Source organism: Anas platyrhynchos, chromosome 16 (assembly GCF_047663525.1).
Source record: "Anas platyrhynchos isolate ZD024472 breed Pekin duck chromosome 16, IASCAAS_PekinDuck_T2T, whole genome shotgun sequence".
In the NCBI taxonomy this organism is placed as follows: Eukaryota; Metazoa; Chordata; class Aves; order Anseriformes; family Anatidae; genus Anas; species Anas platyrhynchos.
Window position 1 is genome coordinate 11,287,136 of NC_092602.1, and position 13,761 is coordinate 11,300,896.

The following is a 13,761-nucleotide window of genomic DNA, read 5'->3' on the forward strand; positions in this document are numbered from 1 at the left end:
GTGTGCAACGTCAGCATTGTACGGATATGGTGAGGTTATACGGGCAGTGCAGTACGAGAAGACGGGAAAAAAAATCAAGACAATAGCCCTTCAGAATAAGTTGAAGTGGCTGTGCAGCGTATTATGAATCCTGAACAAAAAGTCAAAAAATAAAGAGAAGATTACATCGATTTCTCCTCACAAGAAAAAAACAACATGGAGTCCTTTACCAAAAATAGTTTATTGCACAAAACTTTTAAAGGAATTCCTATGCACATTATTTTTATAATCAACATGCTTTGTGTGATCATAAATAGTAATGGTACATAGCGTAACTCCTCCGTCCCCTGGCTCATCCACTCAAGAACATGAAATGATTAACTTCCGTCTTTACAAATACAGCCTAAGCAGACGTTAAATTATTAAATGTCATGTATAAAACAACAATTTCTTTTACAATACTGAGAACATCTCTATCTCCTCCAGAAATCCGTGCATCTGTGTTGGAAATTAGGCTGCTCTACTCTCAAAGACTGAAGTGTTATGCAACACTAGGAGACAAGTGTGATCAGACTGACAGCTTATGAGCATCAGTAATTACTTTGGTCTGTAATTACTTTCATATGAAAATATTTAAAGGCTCTGGTCACATCAAGTCACATGCATACTACTCATACTTCCCTGGCAAAGTTATTAGAACATACATCACAAGCTTTTGCATCACCAGTAGTGACTTTGTCATCTTTAAGTTAGTCTTGTATTGATACTATCTGTCCCCAGTGCACCTTTAACGTTGTCATAACTAGCATTAAAACTTCTGTGCCACTGCATTTCATTCCCCTACAGAGGTATAAGTAATCCATGAAAATACAAGCACTAGAACTTCCACTCTGGGTATTACTCTATTTCAATATGTGAAATTCTCATAGATTCCAGCTCGCATATTGCCTGAACAGTTTGGGATCAGATCCTCCCAGAGCATGAGTGGATCAGGGGCTCAGCAGATCCCTATACAGTGCACAAGTATTTCCAAGAGACGTGGAAGACGATAGAATGGAACATTGTACAATGTTCAGCAACAGCATAGACTCGGTAAATGACATTTTTTCCATTATAGGGCTTCTGTTGTTGTTTAATGGACAATTATTCCAGAGTTCTCAAAAACCCAACCCATTTGAAAAAGCAATGCTGCAGCCTTGAACGACTTTCAGTATTTGGGAAACATTCTCATTTTACAACATTTCTGCTTCATCAACAAGACTTGTTCAGTGGGTAGCAGCCACTGAAGAACAGACATGGAAAACACAGTCTGTTACAGAAAAAAATTGCACATTGCTTCAAAAAATGAAAAGAACTTTGGAAAATTATTCTCAAATTTCTAAATACACATCGATATTAATGAGGCACTGCTACTCCTCTGATCTATTTGGTAGTGCTGAGACATGCAGAGGGAACTCAGGTTTCATTCTGATAACTTGTTTGTTTACTGCCTAGACAGCAGGAGACCTGAAGCTTTTGAACAGAGAGCGTGCTCAGCCACAGGGTGAGGCTTTTTAATGTAACAGCAACTATTTCTCTGGATAATTAAGATACATAGCTGACGAGCTTCAAAGAAGAGGGTTTGCTTTTGTCGCATGCTGAGTGCTCTTTCTAGAAAGCTTCTCAGTGACTTCTGTAGCATCAGTGGATCATTACCTCACCAGACTTAGAACTGCAAAAGTCTTGTCGTCCGTGCTTCGTTTAAATAAATGGCATACCGCTTGTGTTTGTAGGAAACCACATGGGGCACATAAAATGAAAATAACTCGTGTCCAGGAATTTCCAGAGAGAGAGAAACAGGTGGATCAATGCAGAAATCTAACTGGAGAACTTCACAACAGCTCCTTCATTTTAAAAGGAAAAATATGCATCTGAGGCTACTTGATTATATAAACTCAGATGTCTTACAGGGAGTGAGCTAGTGAGAAAGTGCTGCACTACACTGAAAACTGAATGCAGTCTTATTATTGATACAGAAAGGAGAGCAGATGTTCCTAAGACCTAGGAAGGTTTCTTACAATTCTGTCTTCTTTGATAACAGATAAAAGCTTTATCTATTACAACTGTCGGCAAACTTTTGCACTTAAAACATAACAGATTAACCGCAGGCAATGTATTTACCAAAATGAACACCAACATTAACCCTGCACAAGTGTTATTTTATTTAAAATCCTGAACATTTGGTAACCTTTTTTGTACTGAATATATTATTTATTATGTAGTTTTAATTTTGTTATTTAACAACACTGCGTATTTCCCCTCTTAGAGCTTAATATACAGGCAACTTCAAGAACATGACAGCAGCAAGATAATCAGTACCATTTACTCTGCAAAGTAGACTGCAGTAGTACGCAGACGTTAACATGTCTAAGCTAGTAATGCTTTTGACTTTTCTTTAAACAGATCAGTAATTCTATATGTTGGACACCTAATGTCACACTAATACACTTCTCCCTTCACCGAATTGAAAACCTTGACTTTCAGCATCACTTGGCTCTGACCCCATAAAATGTAAGCTAAATTCCAAGGAATTAAGGGGCACAATGTCACTCTGGAACACTAAGTGCAAAGTGTTCAGCTGGATGGGATCTTAAGTTGGTAATTATGAGAACTAAGACTCTGAATAAACACAGCTTCTCCCCACACTTGTTTGGGTTTTGCCTTATTGTTAAGCAAACTGCAGTCATTTCCCACAGAAACATACAAACCCATCCAAAAGGAGCCTCCTCAAAGAAGCAACTGCCTCTTTAGAAAAGTAAGTAAACAAGACAAATAAAAATTAGAGACAAGGTGACTTTTCTGAATGCTGTTATAGCTAATTATGAAAAAAATAATTGAAGAGATGCTTTTTTTTTTTAAAAAAAAAAAGCCAGTCCTCTTATACTTACTAGATTTTCTAATGCCAATCTGTAGTGAATATAATTGATGTGTTTTCTATGTTTTAAAAACAAAAACATGTCGGTACCTGAGTTGCCAATGATTCTTACAAATAACGTTGTGTGTATTTTGATTTGTGCTTTAGCACATTAGATGAAGCAGCATCCCTGCACTGATTTTTGAATGAGAAGAGTGGCTTATCACTGCACCCTAGGCCACATGGACTGACGGGACCAAAGAAGAAGGAATCTAAGGTGGGCTGCTTTAATAATAATTTAGCCAAGGCACCTCTAGAGAGAGTGTCATAGTTCCACCATTTACATTCACAACAGACACCTTGTAATAGAGGATGCAAGAAGTTGGGACAGTGTGTGGAAGAAGATAATCAAAATAATAATTGTATAGGCATTATAATTTTGTCTTTACAGTAAAATAATTACATTTCTAAAAGCTCTGGCTTTTGGGGGCTAATTTCCCTAAGCCATTTGTACAGCATGTCAAAACCCAGCTAACTTGAATGTAACATTAGAACAATGGCAGTAACAAACAAAACAAAACCAAAACAAAACCAAAAACCCTTATGTCAGCTTTAACTTACATTATATAAGAATATTAAAACAGATAGTCAAAGTCAGAAAATTATGATTTTTCTTTTATATATATATATATGTATATATATTACAAGCATACCTTTAATCAAGGATGTCTACTTCAAAAGTCGAACTAAAAAGGTGCAAGAAGTGTTTGTGCAGTGAAGCAAAGCTCCCTACTGGCCTGCAACTGTAAGAGAAAAACTGTGACACTTCAGAAAACATCCCAGGCAAATCTGCCAAAGTTCTGTCATCTTTGCAGCCTGTTTCTTTTGCCATAGATCAAAGGTCATCTTCGTAACTACAAATGGCTTCAAATGTTTGTGTTTTTTTTTTTCTCCCCTAAATGCAGACATATGTAATCTGAAAATAATAAATAAGACATCGTAGGTGGGAGAAACAAGGATGCTCTACTAGGAGTATCCATTTCTCAACTGCTGCTAATAACTGAACAGGAGCAGGACTTTTTTTTTCCTGCAATTTGGATACAGCCCAAGATAGGGGAAAAACTGGGGGGGTTAAAAATCAACACCCCGACCCCCAACCTAAAGAAAAAAATAAACAGAACAAAACCCAGATGATACATAATTACAGGCATCTATTAACAAACTTACCCAGATTAAACAAATGCAGACCTGGAAGCAGATGCTCTTCTTGGCCTCATTTTGAACCTTCTTAATCTCTCACTAAAGCCAAATGAGTCAAATTTACCACTTGGCAGTCCCAAACATGGTAGAATTATTATGGTAAGGTTTCAAACAAATCCTTGGAATAGCACATTCGGCACTTATTATTATGCCAGTTTCTCAAAACCATGCCCTTTGCTTCTACAGGCAAAAGCAGTATTTTGAACACCTTTTTTTTAAATGAAATAAATAAATAATTTTGATAAAGATTTGTTTACACACTTAAAGCAATAGGAAGAAGGACAACTGCAGAGAAGGTTATAGTGTCAAAACTTCCCTGTCACTAACATCGCAATTCTGTTTCTTTTCATCTACAGTAGGAATCTCCTGCTGGTCTGATGCAGTTGCAGGACTGGTGGAAGTAAGGTCCCTCAATAGCTGCCCCTCAATATGAGTCCATGAAGACATTGATTCATGTACTGTAATGGTGTGTTCCTCCATCTGACGCTGAAGACTGTCCATTTCTTGCCTTTTAGAGTTTTGGGAACAACAACAAAAAAAAGAACAAATATTATCAGGCAGAAAGTTACATGTTAAATGCAAGATCACAATTACTTTTCTGATTCTTGATAACTACTCCAAGATTATCTAGGCTGTAGCTGAGAAAAAGAGTCTAAAGGAACCTTAGAAATTGTCTTTAACTTACAAGCAAAACAAATACAATACGCTTAATCCAAAAATAAGTGCCAACACTGCAGCATCTCCTTTACTGCACATACTTGTTGCCAGGCATGATGCAGCATCATTTCCTCAGCATAGGCTCTAAGTGACTGCAACCTGATGAACATGGTGCTATTGCTGGTATAAATGGCAACATGAGAAGAAGAGGCAAGGAAAGCACCAGAGAAAAATAAACTAGATAAACACATTATGACTCATATTCAGACACCAATTTAGTAAAAATATTAGTTTGGTAATAGCCTGTGATAATGTTCCATGATCCCCTGTCTCTTAAAACATCGATGATGGTGGAATTTGCAGCTCAGTTCTCCACATTAACATCAAATCCCCATTTTCCTGAAGCTGGAGCTTTCATGCTCAGAATTGTGTGTGCATCGTTGTGAGCAAAGACATGCAAATAAATTCTTGGCAGAATAAAATTTCTCAATATAGATTTATTAATGCATTGCCTGGTCTCCTATCACAAGCAGCCCTGCTGGTGCTATGAAGAGAGAAACACCAGCTTCTCCACTGGCAACAACTAAAAATAGCTGTTTCTGGTTTGTTTTGCAGTATATTTATTTGTGTACTAAAAATCAACAATCTAGGATGGACATTTTGCCTAGTATATTGTAAAGGCTTCTTTTGTTACTTCATTGCCATTTAAGCAAACACTTAGGATGACAGAACATCCTGGTGTCCTAAATATAGTCCCTTTAAGAGGAAAATAATTCATTTCACAAATCCTTTTTTTTTCTTAGGCTGGCAGATGGTTTCCTGGAAACATTTAAAAAATTATTTAATATGGTTTTAAATAACAGGCCATACTTCAGTTGCCGGAGACAGCTGTTCAGATTTTTTAAAGGCTCCTTGCTCACAGCTGTTGATGGTTTCAACAATTCTTCCAGCAAGGCAGCAGGAACTGGACAATCAGGAATCTTGACTGGAGTTACAGGATTTGAAGAGTTATTCTCTCCTTTCCTCTGGTTAAGGGAAAAAAAAAGAGCCATAAATAAAAAGTCAGCTTATTCCATCCATTTCACTTTTATCACACACAGTCTCATATCACACTACTGGTACTTAACATGGATGTGCTTCTGATACCTGCTCTACAATACAGTTAAGCCTCATGGGTCACAAGCAAAAGTTCCTAACCTAATGTCAGCTTCTAGTCATACTTATAGGTAAACACAGAGCATACAGAAGGACTAGTCAAGAAATAAAACAATAAGGATTTAAATCTGGATCTTCACAACAAATTTTAATAACATGCTACCAGTATAGTTAAGAGAAAAATTCCGGAAAAAAACAAAAACACAGAGAAGTTAAGTATAATCAAATAAGTCCTCCTGGAAATTCAAGAATCTGCAGTGTGAAATATCTAGATTAATGTCTAGAAGAATGATACAGATGAGTTCCATATGAAGTTCTCTTAACTGAGAGAAGTACTTCAAAGAGGGAAGGAGCAAGAGATCTACTATTACTGCATTTTCTGTATGTGGTTAGCAAATATGGAAAGAAATAAAAATCAAAGAAGCCATTAATAGTCACCTTTTGAAATTGTGGAAAGATGAAAAACTAGATAGGACAAGAATAGAGAAGACAGACACATGAACATTAAAAAAGTACTAACTAAATATTTGCCCATGATTCATTATTTAATTTAAGCACTTTTTTTTTAGTTTATTATAAGTTAAAATGTAAGTGGAAGATAATATAGTAGACACAAACTTTTCTAATGAAAAAGAAGTAAAGTCAAGACCAGTAAAGTTACTTTTGCCTGCACATCTTCCCGTATTTATTATTTAAATATCAGAACATCAGTAACTTTATACTACGAGTAGGCATTTCAATTAAGAGTTTTCACCAAGTTTCCTTGCAGCAGAGTATTTTCCAGTACTGTAATCCAATTACACCACTACATATTCTTCCTACTCCAATACCTTCTTCATCTTGCCGTGCTTCAGATCCAACTTCAGTTGCTGGTTCTGCTGCAGCAGTGACTTCATGCTGTTCTTCAGTTCACTCACTTTAGCCTGCAGCATAAACTTATCCTTCTGAGTCACTGACAGATCTTCTCTCACCATTTCCAACTCAGTCTTGATATTCTAGATAGGAAAATAAGGGAATCAATCTGATACAAGAAAGCAGTACAAAAAATCCAGAACTAAGGCTTTCATCACATTTTTCAGATTCCAGAGGAAACTAGAAAAAGAATAAAAAAAAGGTAGTGTTATGTGAAACAAATTCACCCTGACAGAAAACCAGAAATAAAATTAAAAGTCAGTAACCTATTTTTATGGTGTAAGGTCAATAAAATAAGAAACTAACAGCCCAGTGAAATCAAGAAAGAGTAAAGACTGCAAAACACATCATGAATTAGGTTTTATGAATAAAATTGTATATTAAAAATCAGTGTAAATGCTTTTAAACTATAAAATACTGTTTTAATTATCCCCCTACACCAATACCAGATATCCATCAGAATCTCCACCTGCTAGATTAAATACCTGTAGGACAACTTGCATCCCTTCTAATTCCTTATGGCTGCGCTGTTCACTCATATCCAACTGCTGCTTAAGTGTTTCTATTTCTCTTTCTTTTTGTTCTACTTCCCACTTGAGGTCTTCCACCTAACAACAACAAAAGAGTATCTTTAGAATTCTCTATACATGAAATCACTCACAAAAAATATATTACCTGTGTCTCATGAACCTTTCCTATTTTTAAGGAAACTTCCTAAAATAAACTTCATTAAAAGTTCCTGGATAAAACACAAATGAAATCATACAACACATCCTAAGTAAGGATAAACATAGTAAGTGTGCAGGTTTTACCTCTTGGCTTACTACAGGCTGTTCACTAAGCTTGTCATCCAGCTTTTTCTGCAGAAGTTGGAGCTGAGATCTGGCTTCTGCCAGCTCTTGCTGAAATTGTGATACTTCCTGGGAATGTTTCTCATCCTCTGCCCTACACAGCAACATTAACAGAAACAGTACTTACAAAATCTGTCCTTTAAAACAAGTACTTCACTACGTTAATATACAATTGTTACTTATATGGCAGCTCATGACACCTGGTTATACCTTTGAAGGCTTGCCAACACATTTGCTGCAAGAGTTAAGTCACAAAAGACAGATGTGTAAATATATATATGCTGCAAAAACCACATTCTTTGAGCACTGGTAACATTCCAATTACAAACAACAGATTATACAGTGAACAAAACAAGAAGCCTGTCAGTAATTGTGCTTTTGTTTTAGGAGAATTAGAGTTAATCTTATATCCATTCTTATGTAGGTCTGATAATTTCTTACAATGTAAGAAAATTGGTTCTATACAACAAAACAAATAGCATTTCAGTATACCATGGAATATATCCAATGCTCAAATGTATCTTCTACATAATTCTTTAGGGATGTAAGAGAGGAGAATAACAGGATAATATGTATATGAAGTGTTAACCCTCACTAGTAACAAGACATAGCAAAAAATCCACGTCAAAACTGAAAAAGAAAAGAGGGCGGTGAAGCCTATATACAGCCTACTTTGGGTCTAATTGAAATACTAAGAGACATGAACTTGTAAATATTTGCCTAGCATCCAAACATGTATTTTATGATCAGGCTCAGCTGGGATGCATTTCAACATAAACCACTTCAGAATGGCAAAACCAAAAATTCATTAACGTGTGTGTTTTTCAGAGGATTTATTTTGTTTAATGTACTTCAAGAACTTGGGCATTTATTACAGTGTACTTACTGCAGTTTGTCCACTTCAGCCTGAAGGGCTTGGACAAGGAGTTCTTTGGCTTGTAGCTCTTTCTTGATCTCATTGAGCTCAAGGAAAGCAGCTTTGTAATGACGGCGATTGTGTGCTGCATCTGCTTTGGCTGCTGCTACCTACAAAGAAAAAAGATACTCGTACAGTGATAAAACAAAGAAAAATTGTATCAAAAAAGAACTAAGCTAAAAGGGTACAGAACAAATCAAGAAAATTGTGCAGCAGCATTAATTTGCTGTTTATAATTATTTTTGTTTATAAAAACACTATTAGTGTTGTCATCCTTACTAATGCTAATAGCGGTTAATTATTACATAATGAAAAACCACATCTGCTAAACTGCTTTCTTACTGCAAATTTTTTGATGAAGCAGCATCACTTCAGGATACACTCCATGAACTGCAAGCTACAATGGAACTTTCTTAGTAGTCAGTGAGCATGATTAACACTGGGCACAACAGAAAAGATATCAATTGATCTTTCAACCACTTTCAACCAACTATCAACCATCATGTCAGAGACTCTGCAGGAAGCAGTATGTTATAAAGCATAGATTTTTCTGTAAAGCTACCTTTCAAATACTTTATTTATTTATTTTAAAAGATTATTTAAATGTAAATAAATGACCCATTACCTGTTCCTTAAGGTCTTTAACTTTTGACTTTTCTTTCTCTAAGGAAGCCTGTAAAGTTTGAATAAGTTGTTGCATTTGCTGGTCCTCCTCCTCTTTTCGCTTTAGGACTGCCTGAACCTGTAGCACATCACAAAAACAAATGCATGTTTTGTGTAGACTCAGTGGAAGACCAGAAATGCCAATAGAGTAAATACAAACATCAGCCAAAGCAGCAGTTGCAAAAGCTTCTCTCTGCTGTTCACTGATAACTGCTTCTATGGAGTACCATTTCAAGCTTAAAGTAGCCATGGTTAAATGGTAGCACATTATAGGCAAGGAATTCCCTTTTGCTTATACCACAAGAATACATTACCATTGGCATAAATATCAACATTAATTCCAGTGAATCATTATGTGACAGATTGCATGTTTCAAGAATCTTAAATGAGCCACACTTTCACAACTGCAAGTATTTCAGCATGATTTATTTACACCCTAAGAGAGAAACAGCTCTGTTTAGCACAAAATATCATTTCTGATCTGTTCTTTATTCTCATACGTTACTACTGTTACACAACATACAGGAGGCCTGCATCTGAAGAAAACACACCAACTTTGCATCATATCAGTGAAGACCTTTATATCTTGTAAGAAATATTAACCATTTCCTTTCTTAAGGCATAATACCAAAAAGTCATAATACCTGTAGATTCAGTTGCACCAAATCTGCCTCTCTTTTCGCTAAAGCTGTTTCTAGGATATTGTTGTGCTCCCGCAAAGCAGCATTGGACTGACTAAGGCCTGTAAGTTTTCCTCGTTCATGTTCCAGTTCAAGGGCCAACTTCTTGTTAATTTCTTCTAAACGTTTTATCTTCCTCCTGAAGCCTCTAGATTCCTGAAGCTGTAGCCAGAGAACAGTTGAAAGTAAATACAAACATCTCCAGATTAATACCTCAAAAAAACTGACGTAAATTAATTTAATTTGCTTTTACAGTTTTCCTTCATTCTCCCTGTCTCCCTTTTTAAAAGGGTACTTCAAAACAAGTGCATTTTCACATTTTTTTCCTAATGGAAGACTCAAAGGCTTGCTAGAAAGCACAATCAATGACTGTTCACATGGAGATAAAGAGTAGTTGATGGTTTTTTTTTGTGCAACTTTACAACTGAACACTATCACCCTGCCCTCAAAAATCACTGAGCATACATGACTCCCAATAGTTTGGGAAAATAACTATTCATGTATATTCACTATTTTATGGCCAGACACAGCTGGTATTTAATACAGGAACTACTTTTCTCTCATCTTCTTTTCCCCTATACTACAGTGATTCATAAAACCATGAAGAGACAGTAGAGACAGTACAGAGCAGAAAAGTTATATTGTGTCAGCAACACAATGCTTGCACATTAGATTCTGATTTCCTGCACTGTTGGAATAAAATTATGGTACTAAAATTTCTCCCCGCCTCTAGGTGCTTTTTACTGTCACCTTCCCATCTACCATGTAAATTCAGGTAATCACCTCATCCTCTAGTTCCAGCACTTTCTCTCTGTATTCTTCAAGCTCCTGGCTGGTAAGCGAGATCACTTCTTGCAACTCTTTTTCCAGCATCAACTTGCTTTTGCTAACAGTTTGCAATTCTGACTCCAAAGCTTGAATCCTTTCCTAAAGACAAAAGGATCACAAACCTGATTCATTTACCATCCGTCTCTGCAGAGGCAATTTTGTTTTGTTAAGAAGTTTATTTCTCTACCAAATATTAAACGAGCTGCTAGTGATTAATGTAAAGGTCTAGCTCAGAGCTTTCAACCCTTTGCATCCAACCGCTACTTTTATCATTTTTCATATTTTGCTCCATTAGTCCAAGGAATTTAGGTTTTCCCTCAATAAATCAATTCTCATATATTAATTCTCAACAGTATTATAGTCATAACATATACGATTAAATTACAGCTACCCTGAAGAGATGGCAACTGTCTATGAGGAAAAAAGCAGTTAAAGTTAGAGTTTGGGAAATTTTTCAGATCCCAAGCAATTAACAATCTCAAAAAACACGAGTGAAATACAAAAATACAAAGCCTGCCAAACTATCTCTTTCAAATATAATTAGGGAAATTCTCAGTATTCACAACACTGATACCAGCATTCTTAGTTAACTTTACATTCCAAGTGTTTTCATCACTTCAGTGTATAGTAATATTTCAACACATATTTAATAATGTGATAGTGCTATCTTTGTATTAACAATGTTAAAAGACACCCGCATACTTGAGCAATCTGGTTGTTTCCACCATCAGTGATTTGTGCTTTTAGTTTGCTCAACTCTGCTTCAGCAGATTCCTTTGCAGTGAGGGATTCCTGTAGCCTCCGACTAAGAATGCCAACTGCATTCTCATAGGCTTTATGCTTTGCTTTCATCTCTTTCTGAGCACTTGTCAGATCTGACCCTAGACGCTTCATTTTCTGTTTCTGCTCTGTAATGGCCCTAGAGTGAAAGCAAAAAACAAAACATAAGGTTAAAAAAAATTGCCAGAAAATGATATTGAATAATTAATTTTTGGCATGGTTCAATTGAAAAGAAATAAAACCTGCATATAGTCCACTTAGCTAGTCCATATTTCACCAGCTGAACTGTAAGGATACTACAGGAGACTGTACCAAATGCCTTGCTGTAGTTAAGGTAAATGACACCCACTTTTCTCCCCTTGTCCCAAGTCACTCATCTCAGAAAAAGCCATCACATTGGTAAGGTACAATTTTGGCCCCTTGTGAGGTAATGACCAGAACTTTGGAACATATTCTAAGAAGGTTGTTATGGTAATTTAAGAAGTCTTTGTCAGAATTATTAAAATTCCAGTATGAAGGAATGTACACTACTCTCTTTAAATAACACAGAATTTAGAATAAGAATCTAAACTAAGGTTTCATCTAATCTGAGATTTTCATTGGGTACTTCATGTCTCAGTAAAAGTTTTCATCTATGGTTACCAGTTTAACCCCCCCCCCCCCCAACTTGTTCTCATTAAGCCCAACATTCTAGCCATTCAAGGTTAAAATTTACTGAAAGAAAGTTAGGATTAACTCCATTAAACATGTTACAACATGTTAACACAATACATGCCATACAACATGTATATCGTTGTTTAAAAGCATGCGTGAATCAGAGAAGATGGAACTCCTGCAGCATGTAATCAGTCCTTGGACATGGATGTTATTTCCCAAAGACTAAGGAATAGGAAAAGGCTGGTTAATAAAAGTGTGGATATGAAAGATTAATGTTATAGATCTTTTGTCCATACCAAAAGAACAGACTTACTTTTTTGCTTCTTCTTGCATTTGTTCTACTTCTAGTTTTAATGACTGATTTTCCTCAGCAAGAGATGCCATTTGTTCCTTATCGAACTGCAAGGACTTTAAAAGGGAGAGAGAAAAACAAACAAACAAACAAAAAGACATGAAGCAAGAACAAAAACATGTTTTCTCTATGTTGCTTTACAGGAGAATAAATACAAAAAGTTTCAAAATTATTTACAGTCCTAAAAAAAACATGGGAACAAAAACACCTATTTCAAGGTTCTCTGCTTCCTGACTCCTTTCTATTACCTTTTAAATTCTTTGCTCTGTGGCCACCACCACAACATGTATGCACAGAGTTCTACTTTGAGCTCCGCTCTCAGACAGCATTCACTTTGGGACCAGCTTAACTGCTTCCACACCACACTTCTACCACTCCTGGAGCATGCTTCTCCCCACTGACTTACATGTACATGAGGTGTTACTGAGCAGTCACTTTAATGTGGTAGGTATATGCTCAACTATATATACAGTATTAAATATGTATCCAAGAACCTTAACTTGCAGCCATTCTGTCTAGTTCCAGAACTAACAGAAACAGCAACATATCCTGTATGTAATATTCTCTCAAAGTCCAATGTTGACACCTTCCATACCTGTAGGCGTGCTTCCATATCATCTCGTTCTTTCTGCACTGACTGAAGATGATTTTCTATTTCCACCATCTGCTGGCGAACCTGAGATACTTCCTTCTGTAGTTTTGAATGTTCAGATTCGAGTGATTGTTTTTCAACTTGAATTTTCAGTAGCTCTCGTTTTAACTCTTTCACTTCTGAGTCTAGACGTTTCTTTGTAGCTTTCAATTCACTAATCAGCTGGTCCTTAGAACTTGCATCTCTTCGGTAAGCTTCCACCATGACCTTACACACAAGAGTTTCAAGAACAACATAGCATCTCTGTTACAACTTTGCTGTAAATTACTCTTAAATTTCTAAAATATTTACCAATGTTATTCTAGTTTTGGGGGGAGGTGGTATCAAACAATAGAAACAAATGTCATCTGTAACAGAATCACAGAATGGATGAGGTTGGAAGGGACCTCTGGAGGTCATCTGGTGATACTCCCTGCTCAGGCAGGGTCACCTAGAGCACTTTGCACAGAATCATGCCCAGGTGGGTTTTGATTATTTTCAGAAAAGGAGACTCCACAACCTCTATGGGCAACCTGTTCCAGCTCTC

At 36.4% G+C, this 13,761-nt stretch overlaps 1 protein-coding gene across 7 annotated transcripts in view; it reads right to left on the reverse strand.

The window, feature by feature from the left end:
- Positions 1 to 201: 201 nt before the first annotated feature.
- Positions 202 to 13,761, reverse strand: part of GOLGA3 (golgin A3) — a 28,863-nt gene continuing 15,303 nt past the window's right edge. For 6 of the 7 annotated variants that reach the window (XM_027470178.3, XM_027470175.3, XM_027470176.3 and 3 more), the window contains 12 exons: positions 13,179 to 13,442; positions 12,545 to 12,639; positions 11,497 to 11,713; positions 10,750 to 10,893; positions 9,931 to 10,128; positions 9,249 to 9,365; positions 8,594 to 8,733; positions 7,669 to 7,801; positions 7,342 to 7,464; positions 6,775 to 6,939; positions 5,660 to 5,814; positions 202 to 4,640 (listed from right to left, as the gene is read on the reverse strand). In XM_027470178.3, coding sequence (XP_027325979.2) covers positions 4,430 to 4,640; positions 5,660 to 5,814; positions 6,775 to 6,939; positions 7,342 to 7,464; positions 7,669 to 7,801; positions 8,594 to 8,733; positions 9,249 to 9,365; positions 9,931 to 10,128; positions 10,750 to 10,893; positions 11,497 to 11,713; positions 12,545 to 12,639; positions 13,179 to 13,442 — 1,962 coding nt within the window. In that variant the 3' untranslated portion in view covers positions 202 to 4,429. The remainder of the gene's footprint in view (positions 4,641 to 5,659; positions 5,815 to 6,774; positions 6,940 to 7,341; positions 7,465 to 7,668; positions 7,802 to 8,593; positions 8,734 to 9,248; positions 9,366 to 9,930; positions 10,129 to 10,749; positions 10,894 to 11,496; positions 11,714 to 12,544; positions 12,640 to 13,178; positions 13,443 to 13,761) is intronic. The other variant, XR_003500916.3, reaches the window with a different exon arrangement.